General features: G+C 38.3%; 1 protein-coding gene across 6 annotated transcripts in view; it reads right to left on the bottom strand.

Annotated features, from left to right (window-relative positions):
* Positions 1 to 2,667: 2,667 nt before the first annotated feature.
* PAX3 (paired box 3) overlaps positions 2,668 to 18,436 on the bottom strand; it is a 78,575-nt gene continuing 62,806 nt past the window's right edge. For 5 of the 6 annotated variants that reach the window (XM_053986063.1, XM_053986065.1, XM_053986066.1 and 2 more), the window contains 4 exons: positions 17,139 to 17,304; positions 15,839 to 16,053; positions 4,848 to 5,094; positions 2,668 to 4,312 (listed from right to left, as the gene is read on the bottom strand). In XM_053986063.1, coding sequence (XP_053842038.1) covers positions 4,278 to 4,312; positions 4,848 to 5,094; positions 15,839 to 16,053; positions 17,139 to 17,304 — 663 coding nt within the window. In that variant the 3' untranslated portion in view covers positions 2,668 to 4,277. Of the gene's footprint in view, positions 4,313 to 4,847; positions 5,095 to 14,447; positions 14,766 to 15,838; positions 16,054 to 17,138; positions 17,305 to 18,436 lie in introns of those variants that run through there. The other variant, XM_053986067.1, reaches the window with a different exon arrangement.

Below are 18,436 nucleotides of genomic sequence, written 5' to 3'. Positions count from 1 at the left end.
GTATCTTCTAGTAATCCACTTTACAGACTTTAAGGCCAGAAGACTTTATGGACAGCAAATGTTGAGAATGTTCCTGGTTGCCAACTCAGCAAAAATGTATGCTTTACATATCAGCAGTAACCAGAGATAATGCATTTCTTAAATGTGTGAGAATACATCACAGAATTCAGACATAACTAATAGTTTACATGCTGTTGTCTGCCATATTTCTGAGAAAATGCAGACATCCCTGCTACCAAAAAAAATATTAGTAGCATGTGAGAATTTGGGATGGGGTTTGGAATTGCAAAGTTAAGTAGCTGTGTATTTTTTCATTACATTTGGAGATACAGGTTACAGACCTGTAGCCAGATATTTTGTGTTTGAATTTGCACAGACCTTAACCTAGGGATTCAAAATCTAACTCTAGCACCACATAGGTGCAGAAGCAGATTTCTGAGGACACAGACCCTGTTTGACAATCAGCTATTTTCAGTGAAGATTTGTAGATTGGAATAGGCATTTTGTGCCTTTCAAAATAGCCCAGAAAGATACACTTCAACAGCATTTGTTATTTGGATAGAGGCTTTTGAGCAATACTGAGTAGAAAACCCTGTGAGATTATTGGAGAAAAAGGTTTATTTCTAGCTTTTATTTAAATGACAAATACTGAACTATCTAGGGAAAAGGATAATAGGTGTCATTAAAAATTATTATTTTCCTTGCCCATTCATTAATGCCCAGATAAAGGAGTAGCAATACATACTAAAGTATGGCAAAGTGCATATACTGGGTATTGTGATGGGAGTAGAAGTCATTTCTAGATAAAGGAAAACTTAATAATAAATTAAAAATTATGGTTGTGACACAAAGAAAAACATTTTTTCATGAAAACCTATCTCTCAAAAGTTTCCAATTCCAACGAGATGACAGACAGTTAAGCAGCTGTGGTGATTTATTTCTATCTTGTAAAATATGCACACTCACACACAGAAAAAAGGAAAATAAGAGGAGGGACCCTGAGACCTGCCCTTTCTGCACTCGTGAGTGAGTGGGGCTTGGACTCCATTGCTGTGAGCACATTCCTCCCAGCTATTGCATGGCTTTTCTGTCAAATGCAATATCCATGGCAGGCTCATTCCCCTTTGACTTTGTGAGCATTCAGGATTCATATCCCAGAAGCACATGTGGTTCCCAAGAACCTCTTCAGTCTTGACAGTGATAACAAGAAGGGATCAACAGTTTCCCAAGTTATCCTTATAGCTCTGTCAAAGATTTCTGCAGCACATAATAAATCAAGATACTGCTTAGTCCCTCTGGCCCAGCTCCTCCCTTCCCATGACAAGAGCTCATCCCAGTTCTCCATGGTTTGACTGAGAAGAATGGATGATTTTCAAAGAATCATAGAATAGTTGAGGTTGGAAGAGACCTTAAAGGTCATCCAGCTCCAACCCCCCACCATGGGCAGGGACAGGCCCTTTTCTCCCTGTCTCTCTTGTTTCCAGTCTCTCCTGCTCTGCATTAGGCTCTCACACAGGAAAGTGTTTGGGACACCCTTGAGAAGAGGATGGAGCAGCCAAAATACCCAAAATGCCTGAAATTCCCTAATGTGAGGTCAGTAGAGTACCTCAGTGGGATTGAGAGGATGGGGAGAAATCACAGCTCCCCCAGCCCTGCAGCTGCTGGAACAGGAAAGGAAGGTGACATTTTGCAATCACCCTGTGACAAGAGTACACTCCTCCTGGGAAGGAGCACTCATCACCCAGTTCCAGACTGTGTAAGCAAGCAGGATTCTATCCAGTGGTTTACAGAAAAGGGATTGCAAGTGGGAAATAGAAGTTTACATGGCCTTTGCAGCAAGCCTAGGACATGAGACAATTGCCAAGGACCAAGTCCTTGGAAGCAGCATTGAAAAAAAATCAGAAAAAAATAGCAGTTTAGAGCAGGGAATTGGTGTTAATAAGAGAGTTTAAAATTTTAATTGTCTCAGAAGTTAAAAAGTGTATCAGAGAAACAGAAACTGGAAAGTAAAAAAAAAAAAAGAAATCTCCTTTCCCCATTTTTAATGTCCCCTGTTCAAGAAATTTATTTCTTCCTTTTCTGATGGAAAAGGGCTAGACTTAAAAGAACAAAATAAAAATAAAAGGCACATGGAAAAAAGTCAGAAAGAAATTAAAGGTGGTTACATCCCCTACAAAATAATGAGGAAATTAAATGTTCACCAAGCCTAGGGTGAAGTAAAATTCCCTTGCACACTGATGTGGCAGTAGAATTTACTCCACCCATTTTGAAGGGTCTTCCCCATGTTACAATCAGTTTGTGTGTAAGCCTATTAAAAAATTCTTGAGGTTTCTGAGGAAAAAAAAAAAAAAAAATTCAGGACAGATACCACCCATAACTGACTACAAAGTCCCTGCATTTTCTGAAGCCATCCCGATTGCCCAACTTGGGCTGGGTTTAAACCTATGCTATTTTCTCTTGAACGCATGGCAAGGGCTTTTCCCTTGTTGGGAAGATGCACTGCTGGTACCCATGGTGCTCAGAAGATGCAAAGTTCATTATCTCACACACAGCCAGACTCACACAGAGTTCCACATGGCACACAAGCAGTACCTGAACACAGAGGCTGCCCAATGCTCCCCCCAGCCCAGGATGTGTGCAGAATACACTCATATAACGAATACAGTGTGCATCGAAGATAACATGGTTTATTTCTTCATGATATTCAGATTAAAATGTATCAATGTATTTATCACAATACTACATTTTAGGACAAAATCATCAGTGCTTTGAAAGTCTTCATAATGTTTATTCATTATAAATAGTAAATATTTACTGAACTTTTTACATGAAAGACATTTGCTTTTTGTTTTCTTTTTTTTGTTTTTGTTTTTTGTTTGTTTGTTTGGGTTTTTCTTTTTTTTTACAACACATTTTGTTGTAGAGGCTGCAACACAAAGATAATATTTCATTTTTCCATCACCCTTAAGACCGTTGTGTGAACTAACCTCTGTACTGAACCTAGTCTAACTCACTACTTCATAGTCCTTAACTCTAAAAGGAATGTATTTGTGTTCTGCCTCCCTCTTTGTTCCAAGAATAGAGAGAAATAAATAATCCCACCTTCCATCATCCTCTTCCTCTCAACATCACAAAACACAAATTTATTGACATTCTAAAATGTCACAATGCAAACTTCTTGTAAACCTTGGTTCCTATAATTATACTGTCTACATTGGATATTGCTGTATAATTTAAACAGATGTGTCAAATACAGGTCCGTCTCTGTCTATGGCCTGTACATCACTAAAAAACATGTAAACGTAATCTTTTCTTCCTATTGTTTCCTGAAGATGACCTTTAAATCATGATTAGCAAGCTGGATTTCAGTAATCCAGCAGACTGCAACATTTCTGTATTTTATCATCAGGAATTACACACTGCAAAAATAAAAGTACCTGCAAAAATATAGTTCTGATTCTATATCTATGACTTTGGATGATCCCAAAGTTTGTGTGAGGTACACAGTATTGCACATTGCTAGGCAGTTATGAAAAATCAGTTGTGTTGTTGGTGGGGTTTTTTGTCTCCCATGTTTGTTTAAAAAGGTAAAACACACTGGGAAAACACATACAAAAAGGTAAAATTTGGGTTTCATGTTACACAAGATCTCCTCCCTTGGTAAAGCCAAACCTGTGAGTGACATTTATTGACAAGGTGATCACAAAAGCACAGTAAGGTAACCAATGAGTTGCTCGGGAAGTCTTTCACACTTATCCAGCTTCCTAGGGACTGTGACATTTCCTCTTGATGACAATTTCCAGCGTGTACTGTGAGAGGCTCTTCCAACCTTGCTTCAGAACTGAGCTGTTTTAAAGTTAGACTAAAGTCAGCACTGGATGTCAGATGAGTCAGAGTACACAGAGCTCAACTGCTCTAAGTTTAGTTTCAAAATGTTCCATTTGTCCCAATCAATGCACATTCATTTCAACAACAACAAAAAAAAATGGAATGTTTGCCAGGCTGTGATGTTAAATACTGCTCTGTTTTGTATACCCACTCATAATGAAGCATGTCACATTTATTCATTATTGCTTTTGGCCTTTGTCTTCTGTATAGTTTTGTCCAGCCTTCAAAAGTCTACTATAAGCTATGACTGGAGAGAATATAACAAGCTTGTTTCTCTCAGTGGGACTGCCCCAGTTTAGGCTGCACTGTGTTGAGAAGATCCCTCATATCCAAGCTTTGGAGTGAGACCGGAAAACAAGACCAGCTTTAACTTGAAGTGGACAGTTCATTTATGCAATATCTGGCTTCAGATAATGAAAGGCACCTGCAAAAAAGCAAAAGAAGCTTTTTAAGTCATGCTGTGACAACCTCACAGCATGGGGCCATGCCAACTACAGGTTGACAATGTCATATTTAATACTGACGTATCAAAGGAATGGGACTAATATTTTTATTCCTAGGACAAGTTTGACAAAACTCTATGTATCTGGGATTATATACTGTAATGATTCTTGAGCTGACCTCATTAAGAACATGTGTTTCTAATAGCGGAATGCCAGCGGTTATTTCATTTTGGACAACTCTTATGTTTTACCTAATGGCAATCAGGTTTCATGTCTCAACAATTAATAACATCAAGATGTTGTTGACATCACTTAAGAAAATAATTATGCAGCAGAAATCCTGCTCGAACAATCAGCTATCTCACCAGTGCATGGCTTTGAGGAGGAGTAGCAGTGAGCCCTGAGGATCTCTGCTCAGAACTCCCTTCCTCACAGACAGACAGACAGACAGACAGACAGACAGCACAGGCTGTGGGTAGCCGGGTGCCCTTCCCAGTGCCAATGTGCCGTACTCACTTTGGCCGTACTGGCCGTACTGGTAGCCCGTGACGGGGTCCATGCTGTATCCCGTGGTGCTGTAGGTTGGTGGGCAGTAGGACTGGGATGTAGGCAGGCTGTCTAAGCTCTTCATGTGCTCTAACCTCTGGCTGCAGCTGGCTGACACAGTGGTGGTGGGCTCCAGGCCCCCAGTTAGAGGGGACAGGGCATAATCAGTTTGGGGCTGGTGAGGCACACCACCGTGGTTAGTCAGGAGTCCCATTACCTAGAAAGTAGAATAACAGAAAGAGTTAAAATAGATTAAGAATTCCATTGCTTACAGAACCACAGAAGTTCTCAAATCTATAATTTGATTTCGTAAACCAGGTAGACTTGATACTTGAACTGTGCTTTGACAAGCTAATTCCAAGAGGAAGTAGAATTTGGTTGCATCATCCACCAAAATAAAATCTGATGGCTAACAAACAATAAGAAGTGATACTGGGGCAAATAAGCAATAATTTTTTTAAAAACACTTTATTGGTTTTAGAGTGCCTGATTCCAGTCCCAGCTGGGAATTCTGCAGATGTTTATTCCTTGAGGACTGAATTATAAGAGAACAAAAATCAAGTAGTGGCTGTTTAACCATGATGTCCTGCATGATCTACAAACATAAAAAGCTGTGAAAAAGCTCACACAATTTTCTTCTCCAAGATCAGCAACCATTACAATGAAATCTGATATGGAGCATATCCATCCCAGTTGCACTACTCGTGGAAGTAACAAAGAACCCCACAGAATCTTGATGTTCTGGGGGCTGGGGAAGGGGCAGAGCAGCTGTACCCCCAGTGCTGCATGCCTGTGTGCTGTAAAGAAGTGAATGTGCAAGAGTAAAGTGCTGGTCATAACACCAGTTGTTGAGTCCAACATCTGAGTTAGAGGACACAACAGAAAGGGTCAGGCACTCCAGAGCAACTTCAAGTCAGCTGTGACTCCTTTATTAAGCTGCTTCTACAGGGACAGTTACGAAATCAGTAGCTAAAAAGAGTTTACTGGAAAATACATGCTTGTCCCTATAAAAGCCCAGCCCCCTAGGCCATAATTTCCAGTAGAAGAGCAAGAAAAAAATTCAAAAGCATCTGCATTTTCAAGCACGGAACTACAGTGAAAAGTTCTTGTTGTTCAAAAATCTCTCCCACTACATGTTGGTGAATATTTCCTTTCCTGGCACACCCCTGTAGAACATTTTGAAAATAAGTGTATGACTGCGATTTGCTTACTTTTGCTGAAATAAATCGCACTTCAGCACCTGACTAACATTCTGCAGCTTCTAATGGATGGGTGACATATAGCTTCTGCCAGAACTGCATATTGTGATAATTTACAGGCTGTTTTTGCTCCAAAAAGACATTACAATTATCTGACATGTGCTATTTGATAATCATTTGTGTATCAAGCAATTCTTGCATAAACTAAAGAGAGTTTTAAAAATTTTGAGTCTTTTTGTTAAAGACTAAATTTAATCTCATAAGAACAGGTCTGTTTCCTAAGGCTCTGATGGTCCTCCTGGAATTGTACTTGTTTTCCATCACAAACTTTAGTATTATTATTATTTTAGTATTATTATTGTAGGGAACTTGTGTTTCCAGCTCTGAGTTGTTTGCTTTATTGCAGGTTTGGGATTTTTTCTTAATAAACAGATGAAATAAGATCCAGAGATAATGATTTAGATAGGAAAGAAGACCTTCCCAGTTTTTACATGTCTGATTAGGAAAAGAGCAAGAGGTAGAAACAGAGTAGTTCAGAAAGAGAAACCCAGATCCCTGCATTGAGAACATAAAATATGTTTGCATCAAATGCACCCAAGATATCTCACTGAAAAAAAAAATGCAGAGAAAGAAGTTCAGTTACTACATATAGCACTGGAATGCTCGCTTCTGATTCACTGAGCTAAAAAAGATGAGTTTAACCAGTGGTATTTGCTGAATGATTCACAAACTGAACTATTCATGCAAAAACAAATTCCAAACTATATGCAAAGACTGCATTCAGATATTGAAATCTTACAACTTTTAAAAGTTTTGTTCATAAACTTTTGTTTATAAAAACCAAATTAATTTGGATTCAAGATGTAAGATATTTTCTATTTAATTCAACAAATACATTCAATGCCCAAAAACTGTTAAAAGAACTTGTGGTTAATAATAAAACCACAACTCTGAAATCACCACAGATTGAAAAATCATGTTATCTGTACATCATTTTGTGCCAAAACTCCCCAAAAGTTGAAAATATTGGGCTCTCAAGTTTTTGTTATAAAAGTTGGTTTTGAAAACTGTTAAAATTTCTATTATTTTAGCAAGCTTTTCTGTTTCAGAAATTCCAAGTATTTTTCTTATAACTTTGGAATTTGATATGGTCAAAAATGTAGCATGCTTAACCTGACACTGCATCAGCAGGACACAGCATTAGAACCTATGTTCATTCAGGTTATATTAATCCTGGTCCTTTGAAATTAACACCAGTAGAGTTAAAAGAAGAGAAAGAACTAAAAAAAAAAAAAAAAAAAATAAAGGGATAACAAACATTTACATTGAAAATTACTACTTTGGGAAATATTTATGTTGGCAGGAGTATCATGGTTTTGACTACAGCTCAAATGGCGCAGGGGTTTATCAGAAATCTCAAGTTCAGAACCCTTTCCATTGCCGTGTAGGGCCAGTGTGACACCAATATTTACAGGACTTCCCCAGCTTTGTTCCAAGTTCAAGAGCAGAGAGAAGGGGCTGGGCTGGGCTCATGTCCCAGGGGAGCTCTTCTCTGCCTCGGGGCTCTCACATCACTGTGTTGTCTGCCAGCACTTTTAGAAACAATTGCTAATTTGGGTAAATAACTATTTTACCTACTGCGGATTTCAACTAGTGGTTTGTTTTAATTTAATGTTTTCAATAGAATAAAACTCGAGACAAAATTATTTGGGCTTTGCCAGCAAAAAGAGTGAGCTCAAAAACTTTCGGATTGGAAGCTATTTTAAAATTGGGGATTTGTCTTGAAATTTAAACCTGGGTGCAGACAAAATCTCAAATGCCACTCAAACATCAGTAGCAACTCTATTTTGATTGAGATTTCTTTTCTTTGACAAATTAAAATTAGCATTTAGTGACACTTACTTTAACTTTTTTTTTTTAATTAGAAAATAATTAGGCATAATTTTCTTAAGTGGACATACACCTAGTAAATATTCTGAAGCAGAACTGACTGAGTCATGTGTCTCTGAGCTGAAGAAAACTGAAGTCTGAACAGTAACCAACTTCCCAGAAATATCTTCCTCAGAGGCCTTCAGAATCATCCTGCAGTTGATTAGTATCTAAATAATTCGATTTTTGGTCATGTCTGTTTTGAAAGCTCTAAGGGAAGTAGCCTCAGGGCAGGAGTCTTTGCTGCGGTATGTGCCATGACCTTCTCACCCATACAAGGAGTTACAGGAAGGGCATGGCTAACTTTCACCTAATCAATTAGAAATCCATTAACGGGCCATGTCTGCAAGATGCTCAGCACCCTCAGCTTAGCTGCACAGGAGACACACAAGGATGTGCATTTTCCAGCTCAGATCTTCTGTGGGTATGAAGCAGTATAGTTCTAAGTAAACAGATATGATTGCTTTATAATAATTAAGGTAGAAAATAAATGTATTCAATCTCTATACCGTCCAAATTACTGGAAAATATGTGCTTCCTTCTAAATCACTTTGGGAAAGCTAAATTAGTAGTTATCAGCCTCGCTGACCCAGAATCCAAAGGCTGAGCTAATACTGCATTAAAGTGATACAATAACTATTCCATTTGTTTTAGAGTAGAACTCGCATAAATGCAAAAAAAAAAAAAAAAAATCAGATTTAAGTTTTTTACCTACCTATATTTTGTTCTTACCTTTTACAAAACACACACAGGAATGTTAAGGCACAGCCTTTGTGCTTATACAATAAAATACAATATATAATTGATAAAATTACTCTATTAGAAAACAAAGGTGAAATTAGGAATAAGTAAACAGAACACAGTAGACTGCAACAACCGAAGTCTGCAGAAAAGTTTTTAGGGAACACATCTGAAGCAACTCAAAATATTCATTAGGACAAATCCCTTGCTGGTGGAGTCAGCACAGAATCACCAGCTGAGGACATGATCGAGAAAGAGAACTTGGGGGATGAAAGCCTTAAAGTCATGAACACAATATCTGGTCCATTATCAGTGCTGGAAAATACTTCTATTATAACCAAAATAAAGGCCATTGAACTAAAAAAAAAAAAAGTTTATTTTATGGAAATGAAACATTCTAGCCATTAACATGGTTAGTATTTGAGAATATAGGACCCTCCATAGGCACAATAAAATTCTCATATGTTTTAATTCATTTACGCATGCTTGTGTTTAATATGCTTTGTGACCATGCCTGCAATTAATATGATTTATGAGAAAAGAACATGTGCAATATTTTGTTGGGTACAGTGATACTATTTTTCCCCTCCTGTGAATGAAAGATTTAATGAAACAGCTCAAGGAAAATGGTTGGCAGTTAACATATTAAGTTGAACTGACAGAACCATGAGTAAACTTTAGCACAGTTAATGATATCCTCTTATCTGACCCTGACACATTTGCAGCATGTAATTTACAGAAGCTCTGTCCAGGGAATCTTGACAAATGCTCCTAACGATGTCAGGGCAATGTTCCATTCTAATGTAAAACAGATGTGGGTCAGATACCCTCATTCATCACTAACACTGCAAATTTTAAACTCCTTCCAAGATGAATGGCATTACCTGCTGTTAACTCTCTTCACTGTAGAGAAATCTCTAAAAAAACAAAATATTGCACAAGAAAGAACACAAAAAGGATTGTTAACACTCACTATAATGAGAGATTTTAGAGGATTAATTAAAGTTAATTAGCTATATGGATCTATATCTGTAGGATCCTAGAACCATGCTGCTGATTCATTTCATATATATGAATATTCCTATTGAATATAAGAAACCTGACAGAAAGCAATTTTTTTGCCAAATGGCAAGACCTGGCAACCACATACTTGGTTAATGAAAATAAGAGCAAATGTACTGACTTTGGACATTGATGATCTGACCCTCTGCATGCTCATAGCAAATGAGGCCTCATACTGATTTCACACCCCCAGGTATCACTGGTACCTACACTGGAATTAGAGAAGGTGCACTCGTGCTCATTAGGATAATTAAGAGGATAACTTGATTCTTTCATCAAATACATTTTTACCCACAGAAAATTACCAATTTTCAAAACATTATTACAGTCTATCACAAAATTCATGTCTTTTTTAAAGTGCTATATCACAGAGTCCCAGAACTTGGTAACATCACTGAAATAATTCTGAGATCAGCTAATTCTTGAGCCCCTGGTATGAAAAGCAACCAAAGATGACCAAAAAGGTAAAACAAAGCTCAAAGACGAACATATACTCATAATTTATGAATATATAAGCATATCTATGCAATCAAACATCTCACAACTTTTTCAGGCAGCCCCAGAGACTGGAGTCTCATGACTTTAAATGCTCAACTATGGCAATATTACTCAAAAGAATTCATAACAAGCCTAAATTTGATATTAAGTTGCTCTTTGCCTGTGAACTCTCCTCCTCCCACCTTCTATTCAGCCCCAAACACAAAAGAAGGACTCTGGCCATTATGAACACCAGCCCAGCTGTCACTAGCTCAGCTCTCACACACCTTCCCTCAACAATTGGGATGTATGGATTTGTTATGGCTGAAAGCAAAACAAACCAAAAGAGAAAAGTTAAGGTGGACATTCAAAAACATATAGTTTAAACAGTCACCTGTTTATTTTTTCTGCTATATTAATGTATTTAGTAAATATGTTATACCATCTATAAATGTGTACTTCTATAAAATATAGACTATCTTATATAAAATATGAGTATATTTACAAAATAAATAATACGTGTTGTTATTTTTACACAGTAACAATTACAAAACTATTGAATCTCATCTATTACTCACAGAAACAAAAAATAATTAACCCCATTGTCTGAACATCTGGTTTTAAATTTAAAAAAAGAAAAAAGAACAAAAACTCGTGTTCATGAAGATTATATCATGTGAATGAACGTTCTTACTCACTAAGGATTCCATGCCCTATCTCATGTTCTTGGGTCATTAAGCAAAGAGCTCTCAAAGCCAAGTGCATCGTGCCAACGATCACGAGCTTGTCATTGCTGTGGGACTTGAGCCCAAATGAAAAGTTTCTGTGGGCAACCAGCTCAAGGTAATCCAACAGAAGGTATAGGGAAAAGTATAATGAATTAATAGTTGCTTTTTTTTTCACTGCTCTTGTCCCTCTTAATGAAGGAATGAAAATTTTTTAGCCCTGGTCCCTGTGCCTCCCCTAAAAACAGAGTTAACAAGACAATATGAACATATCTAACTGATTCGACAGCTGCCATCAGTTCCATACGTCAGGTTAATGAGAACCAAGTGCTCTCCAAGACTTAAGAGAAGCCTATTGCCTAAGATCCATCTCACCAAAAGGAGTTACAGGGTAACTCTTAAACTCAGACAGTGAAATGTTTTGACAGTAGAAGAAAGAAACCTTGAAACGGCTTGAATCTTTACTACTGTTCACAGAAAAGTTTGGGATTTTCTTATCAAGATTATTCCTGAGCTCCAGGTAATGGCATGAAACTGCAAACTTTGTTAAAGACTGTTATGATTTCCTACACAGCCCATTCAATATTCAATCCACTTCCCATTTTAAAACTGCAGCCTTTAAAGCTATGGTTTTGATTCAATTATGGGGGGAGAAGGCAAGGAAGAGGAAACAGTAGATCTGAGAAGTTTTCTAGAGGGCAAGGAGGAAAAAAAATTATGCCTAGCAGGAGACAGGTAACACATGTTTGTTCTTCTCCCGGTAAAATCTTAAAACTGAAGTACTGTTTAAGCCTGGATTATCCTACACTACAAGTTAAATATCCTACAGGTTAAATACAGGATGCACACGGCCTCGTGGCCAGCAATCCCAGCAGAGTATTGCTGCTCCATCTGGATCCACAGCAGCAGGAGCAGCACTCTCCAAACCAGCAAGCTCCCTGACCTGGTGTAGGGCAAACTCTGCTGCTCTGACACTAATAAAAAGCACATGAGGAAGTCAGAGGATGCCCATGTACACCGGAAAAGCCTTTTCCCTTATCTTAAATGAAGCAGTTCAAAATACTGATATAGTGTCTTTAAAACAATCTGCCCTTTACTAAGACCATACACCTGCAGTTATGAGACAAGTGTTTCTGCAGTCACTGTTCTGCTTCACAGCAAAAAGCCACTGATGGCCACTAATCATAAAGTGCCATGCCAATCCAAAAGCATGCCTAAGTCCTGTATACATATATTAACATCCAGATATGCTATCCCCTCATAATTCTGAGTTAAAAAACATTTGTTAAAAGAAAATTCACTGAGCAACTAAAACCTAATTTGAAAAGGAAATACAATATTCCCATAAATGTATGCATGACAGGCAAGAAGCTGCATAATAGGCATAGAAAACATAAAAATATGCAATTTACATATATTACACACTAATAATCTCTTTTCTGACATTATATTTAAAGAGCCCTGGCTGAGATGGCATGCTTGCAGTTGAGTTGCTTTTTCATGAAATACAAACACTCCAGGCTGCCATCTCCCCAAGACATTAATCCCTGACTTTTTCCAGCAAAAGTCAACCCGTTGCATGCCTCCAAGACAGAGGTTCTCTCACCACATCCAGGTAGTAATGAATAAACCAGATGGACAAGGAGAATAATCAGTCATCTGAAGGACATCTGCAGGTCTTGTCTTGATGTTAAAAAGTATTAAACAAGGTGGAACTCTTTCTGTTCTCTTATATTTTTAAACAAGATCAACAGCTTTTCAACACACAGCTTGCAAGACAGGTATGTAATGGAGCATTCTGCTTTTTAGAACCGAGACATACAGTCCCCTCTCATCCCAAAATTCAAGGCTAACAGAATAAAAATAAAACAGCATCACCCTACATGTCTCTGCTTGTCCTCTACCTTCACCAGTGCTTGCCTTAAACACCATATTTGTCCATCATATTCAAGAAAAAAGTTAGAATGGAACCATTGTACATAGAAAATAAAGCTTCCCTGGTATCTTTGTGTCAGACCTTCATTTGTAATAAATTGATGACAAAGAGGAGAGAGAGGTTTAAGTCTGCTAAGAATATGATTCTGTGTATCTTAGTATTTGATTTTGTTCTGTATGTTCTAAAGGTGGGAGTTTTGTTTAATCACAAAATATTATCTGGGCTTCAGACAAAGACCCCCTTCCCCCTCCCTGCTACAGTCACCGCAAATTCAGCTTTAGACTCAGTTTGTCAGGAGCACTTGCCAGCAAGAGACACATGGATGGGTGGAAACATTATGTTAATTGCTCACACACCCAGATTTATTGTGGCCAAAAATGCACTGGCTATAAATGGACCCTCTTTCTTTCTCATCTAAATTCCACGCACACAGGCAGGGCAGTGCAACATGCCCACTCTGCAGGAAAACTCCTGTTTCCCTTTTTCATGAAACTCCAAATGCAGAGAAGGCTTCCAACTTTACCTCAGCCTCTCTTTCAGCACCTCAGGAAGAGTCCTGAGGAAGCATGGAGAGGGGATGCACAGTGACACAACTAAGGGACATTTCACACACCAACATTGTGACCAGCAACTGAGGCTCCTTTGGGCATCAAGAGTTTCACTGGTTTGCTACAGTCCCACAATTTGTTGTCCACAATTCACACATTTGAGGCTGCATTATATAAAAACAAAATCTGAATGTGTCACTTTATACATCTCTACATTTTATGCATATCTCTAACTCATTGTTTAGGCACCAAAACTGATATAGAGGAGTTGTTGGCAATGCCACATGAATTCAGGTCTGGGTTTTTCATTTGTTTGTTTGATGGGAAGATTTTTAACATCTGTTGAAGGTAATCATTTAGTTGCCAAGAAGCTGATCCAAATCTAAATGGATATAAGTAATCTCCTCTGTGCCCTAAGCAATGAAAGCATGATGTCAACTTTAAAGGGATCAGCGTCCCCCTAAACCTTGCTCTACCTGTTGGTAGTGCTGGAAGTGCTAAGCACTGGGTTAGAAAAAGGTTTTAGAAACCTAAGGAAAACAAATAAACAAACAATAAAACAACAGAAGTCTCCTAGTGTAAAGACAGGGCTAGGTGTAAAAAAGCACAGAATCCCCTTTTGATTACATCAAACCTCAAATCAGCAAGACTTTGGCAGGAGGAGACCTGGCCTCACATTTTTGTCCCATTTTACCCAGCCATCACAAGATTTCATTACTGTTGTGCTCCACTTCTGTGTCACAGACAATAAAAGCTTTGTGAAAGGGGAAAAAAAGAGACCACATTTTCCATAGCCAGAACCAACACACATTTAAACTGACACTAACAACTACTTTTTATGGATTCACATTGAAAACCAGATAGATAATTATGTCAAAATTGTGGAAGCCTTGCACACTATGAAACTAGCCATTAAAAAAAAAAAAAAAAGAAACAACTAATATAATGTCATGGATTTTATTGAAGTTTGCATTTAGAAATCAGTATTCCTTCAAACAAAATCTATTCAAGTCTTGTTGGAAGTACATCCATTTGTTTTTCTGTTGGTATTTTTTTCCTGAGGTTTCAAGCCATGAAGTTTTGTACCACACTCTATGCTATAGGAATCTGTGAATCTTAATTACATTTACCGTTACAAAAAAGGGTTTATGAACTTTTGCCTTTGGGCAAAAATGTTTATTTCATTGCCTTTGTTATTCATTCTTTTCAACTCCAGTGCCTTTGAACTTTTCAGCTGCACAGAGTTATCACCGTTGCACAGGAACCAGGAACTGCACTCCCGAGATGCAAACCACAAGTTGAAGAAAACGAAGGAGGCAAAGATATACGAGTCGTTATTTTGGCCACCCTTTGTGCCATTAAAATCTCATTTTCTGCCTATTAGAATGCCCTCTCCCTGCTTAGGCAGTGGTGATAGTCAGTGATTAGTGTGTAATTGAGTATAATTGTCTTTTCACTTTCCATTTGTGTCATTCTGAGCTTCTCTCTGTTTTTCTAACCACTGAGAGGAAAAAAAAAGGGTAGAAAGCAGATAAAGCTGTTAAAACTCTCACTTTCAGCCCTGAAGAGATTCCTGATTGCAATTATAGATTGCATCTTCTTTGTGACTCCTCAGAATTTAGTGGACATCTCTTTCCAAGCACCTGGGCAAAGCTCTTGCTAATAAAATAAACTACCATCTATTCAAGCTTTAACTAATAATGTCAGCTTCAGACAGACGCCATGTGTAGGAAAATTTAGCCAATCTTTTGACACTCAATTATCAAGGCAATTTATTAACCTGATTTCCCTAAAAGAGCTCATGCAAATTAGAAAAACAATTATGGTATTCATGCATTTATATATTGCCAAAGAGCAGTAATACTTCTAATTTATGTATTTATAACTCGATTATAGCTCATCAGAATACACATTTCTCAGTCCTTGGAACTCTCCTCATACAACTTGTCCATAATTTTCCTGGACCACTTGGTAAAATCTTGATGAGGTTGTTCTAATTTTATTCACAGAAAAAATACAAGATCTGTTTTCTTCCCACGGATCTTCAGGAGAAGAGCAGTGCTTTATAAATTCTTGTCAACTGGATGCAAACATGAAGTCTGCATGATTCCATTATAAATCAGCTGAAATTAAATATAAGCTATGACTCTTTATTCAGCCAGTAGGAGGGGAAAAAATTAAAAAAAAAAAAAAAGAAAAGGAAACTAGCAAACTGAAATCATGTGGCTTATATAAAGAATACATTATGGTTTAAATTTGGCAATTCATTATACTGTGGCCTGAGGGAATAGACTCTTTGGTTCTGGTATACAGCAAATCCTCTGTCTGAAAAGACAGGACTGACCTGAGGTGAGAGGCCATTGCCAATGGCAGGGTTCATGGGATTGGAGGGCCCGGACGGAGGCACAAAGCTGTCTGTATAGCTGGAAAATCCGTGCCTGGTGCTGGGCAGGCAATAGGCAGAGCTGCTCTCTGGGTTCGAAGGGAGGCTGCTTTGGTGTACAGTGCTTGGAGGGAGAGGCTGAGGTCTATGGACGGTACTGCTTGGATCAGACACGGCTGGAAGCAGAAGAAACATGTTGATATGTTTTCCTCCTTTACTTCTGGCATAATACGTTCATTATGTGAAGCTCAACTTAAGAGAATTGCATCAGAACCTGCGTCTAAATACTGGTTAAGCAGAAAAGTAAATCTATAATTTTGCTGGATATTTAACCAGCCTGTGAGTTTACAGGAAAAATTCTTAAACAGACTGTAAATATCATAACAACAGACATGCGATTTTCAGACAACCGTTAGTGAGCACATATTGTCAGCATTATTTTTTTTTATATGTCTATATATAAAAATAAAGGAAAATATTTATTTGCTTAAAAGACCAGCTTTCCCCTCCAACTCACAGCTCAGAAATCCCACCATGGTTTGTATCAAGTCAAGCAATGGATGGAAGAAGCCCTGAGCTTTGAAAAATTTCCTCAATTAGAACCTCCACCAAGAGTTAGGATCCAAATCTCAAGGATGAAGCAACAAAAGGACATAGTTTTCAAAATCTCACTCATAATGTTTTTATTTAATAGTAAAATCTAACAAAACCTAGATTTTAGGGTCTGTTCCCTCCCACTCAAATCCATCAAAGTTCACAGAATTTCTGATAACATTAAGAAAAATTTTTACCCTACTGAGACTGGCTACTGTCTGATGTGAAACAAGGTGGTCTGAATAGCTGTTTTATCCACCCTCAGATAAATATTCAGACTATTTACAGAAGTTCCAGTGCTCCATCACTGATAGTCACAATAAAGACAGAGTGCACCTGTCTCTTTCTACATCACACCAGACACCTCCAGCAAAGCAGGCCAATGCAGTGGCAGGACAAGGATAAGTGTCCATCACTTTACCAAAGCTGCACAGGGCAGAAGGTGATTATTTCTCTGGAGAGTACCCTTCACATGGAACCACCCCTTTCTTGCAGCAAAACTAATCTCAGTTCTTACGTGCTTTAAAAAAACAGGCTTGCAGAGTCCTCCCTGAGTCAGATCCTAAATTAACCAACATGTTAGAAAAGAAAATATTTCTACAATGGATGAGCACAGGAAATCCTCTCAATAACACTGTTTTAACCAAGTACCTGCGGGCTACTGTACCTTGCGGTATGGAGGTGGGTTGGTAGGAGGGCTCAGAGAGCTGGTACGTCGGCAAAGTCGGCATGGCACTGGGTGGGAATCCTCCAGGGATCAGATGGTTGAAAGCCATCAGTTGGTTGGCTCCTGCCTGTTTCCTCCATCTGGCACGACGATTACTAAACCAGACCTGCAAATGTTTTAAATATGAACATTTGATTTTTGCACATTTAATACAGGTCTATCAGAAATAACAGCGTTGTATTTCAAACACGGGTAGTGTCTGAGATGAGAGATGCAGAAGATGCACACTGAACTCAGTGCTCCTAGACAAGGAAGTTGCCCTTGGCACACATTTCCATGGTCCAACAGATTCAACACAGGAATTCTAATCTCTAGTTTCCTCTCAAATTCAGTCTCTCCTGAGAAAAAAGCTGTCTACTCTTTCAGGCTTTAGTGTTTTTTATCACTTCTCCATTTAACCTAAGTGCCAGCCAAAGCTATTTTGTCAGCACTGTATTGTCTTTAACTTGCTGACAAGTTAATGGTATTGCTTAATGCACTGTTAGAAGGTGCACATACTTATATACTGGGATACTGTATTGCCCTAATGACCAACAGAACTTTAAGCTTTTAATTAGAAAAATACAAGCCCCATATACAAAATACACAAATCCCTCCCAGCAAATTTTCATGTGTTCACATATGTACAAAACAGTAGGTCAGAACTTCAGTACTAGATTAGCATTTCAGAACCACTTTGAAATCTGTTCCCAGGACAGCACACCAACCAGATGGGGTTTGGATTTGTGGGACATTTTAGCTATAAATCTGCTTTTCTTCACATCATTCTCAGTTTGTGTTTTAAGCTTTCCAAGTCTTGGATGGTTCTTACTACATCCAAAATACAAAGAGGCAAGACATCACAAATGCAGACATAATAGGAGTTGCAAAACACATTTGTTAATTTTGATATTATAACAATTCCACACATCACAAATTGGAAGGGCAAGGAGTGCAGGGGTGCCTGGAGCAGGGTGCAGGCATATTGCCCTGTGGCAGGGTCAGAGCAGGTTCCTGATTACAGCTCTCAGTTCCATGGTGGAGCACTGAGGGAAAGAATGGTTGGTTCAGGTAACAGACTACACACATTTGTAAACAAGCAGCCAGTTGCTCATAATCCTACACCCTGAAGCAGCTGTGGTGCTCATCTATAGATACAATTAATTAGATAAGACCTCAACTGAGTGTTAACATCTGATAAAGTAGATCTGCACAGCCTGCAAGGCAGCCTGGCCTGAAAGCCACTGAGGCATGTTAGC

This window comes from Vidua macroura, chromosome 10, assembly GCF_024509145.1.
Source record: "Vidua macroura isolate BioBank_ID:100142 chromosome 10, ASM2450914v1, whole genome shotgun sequence".
Classification (NCBI taxonomy): domain Eukaryota; kingdom Metazoa; phylum Chordata; class Aves; order Passeriformes; family Viduidae; genus Vidua; species Vidua macroura.
This window is presented reverse-complemented; position numbering and strand designations above follow the sequence as displayed.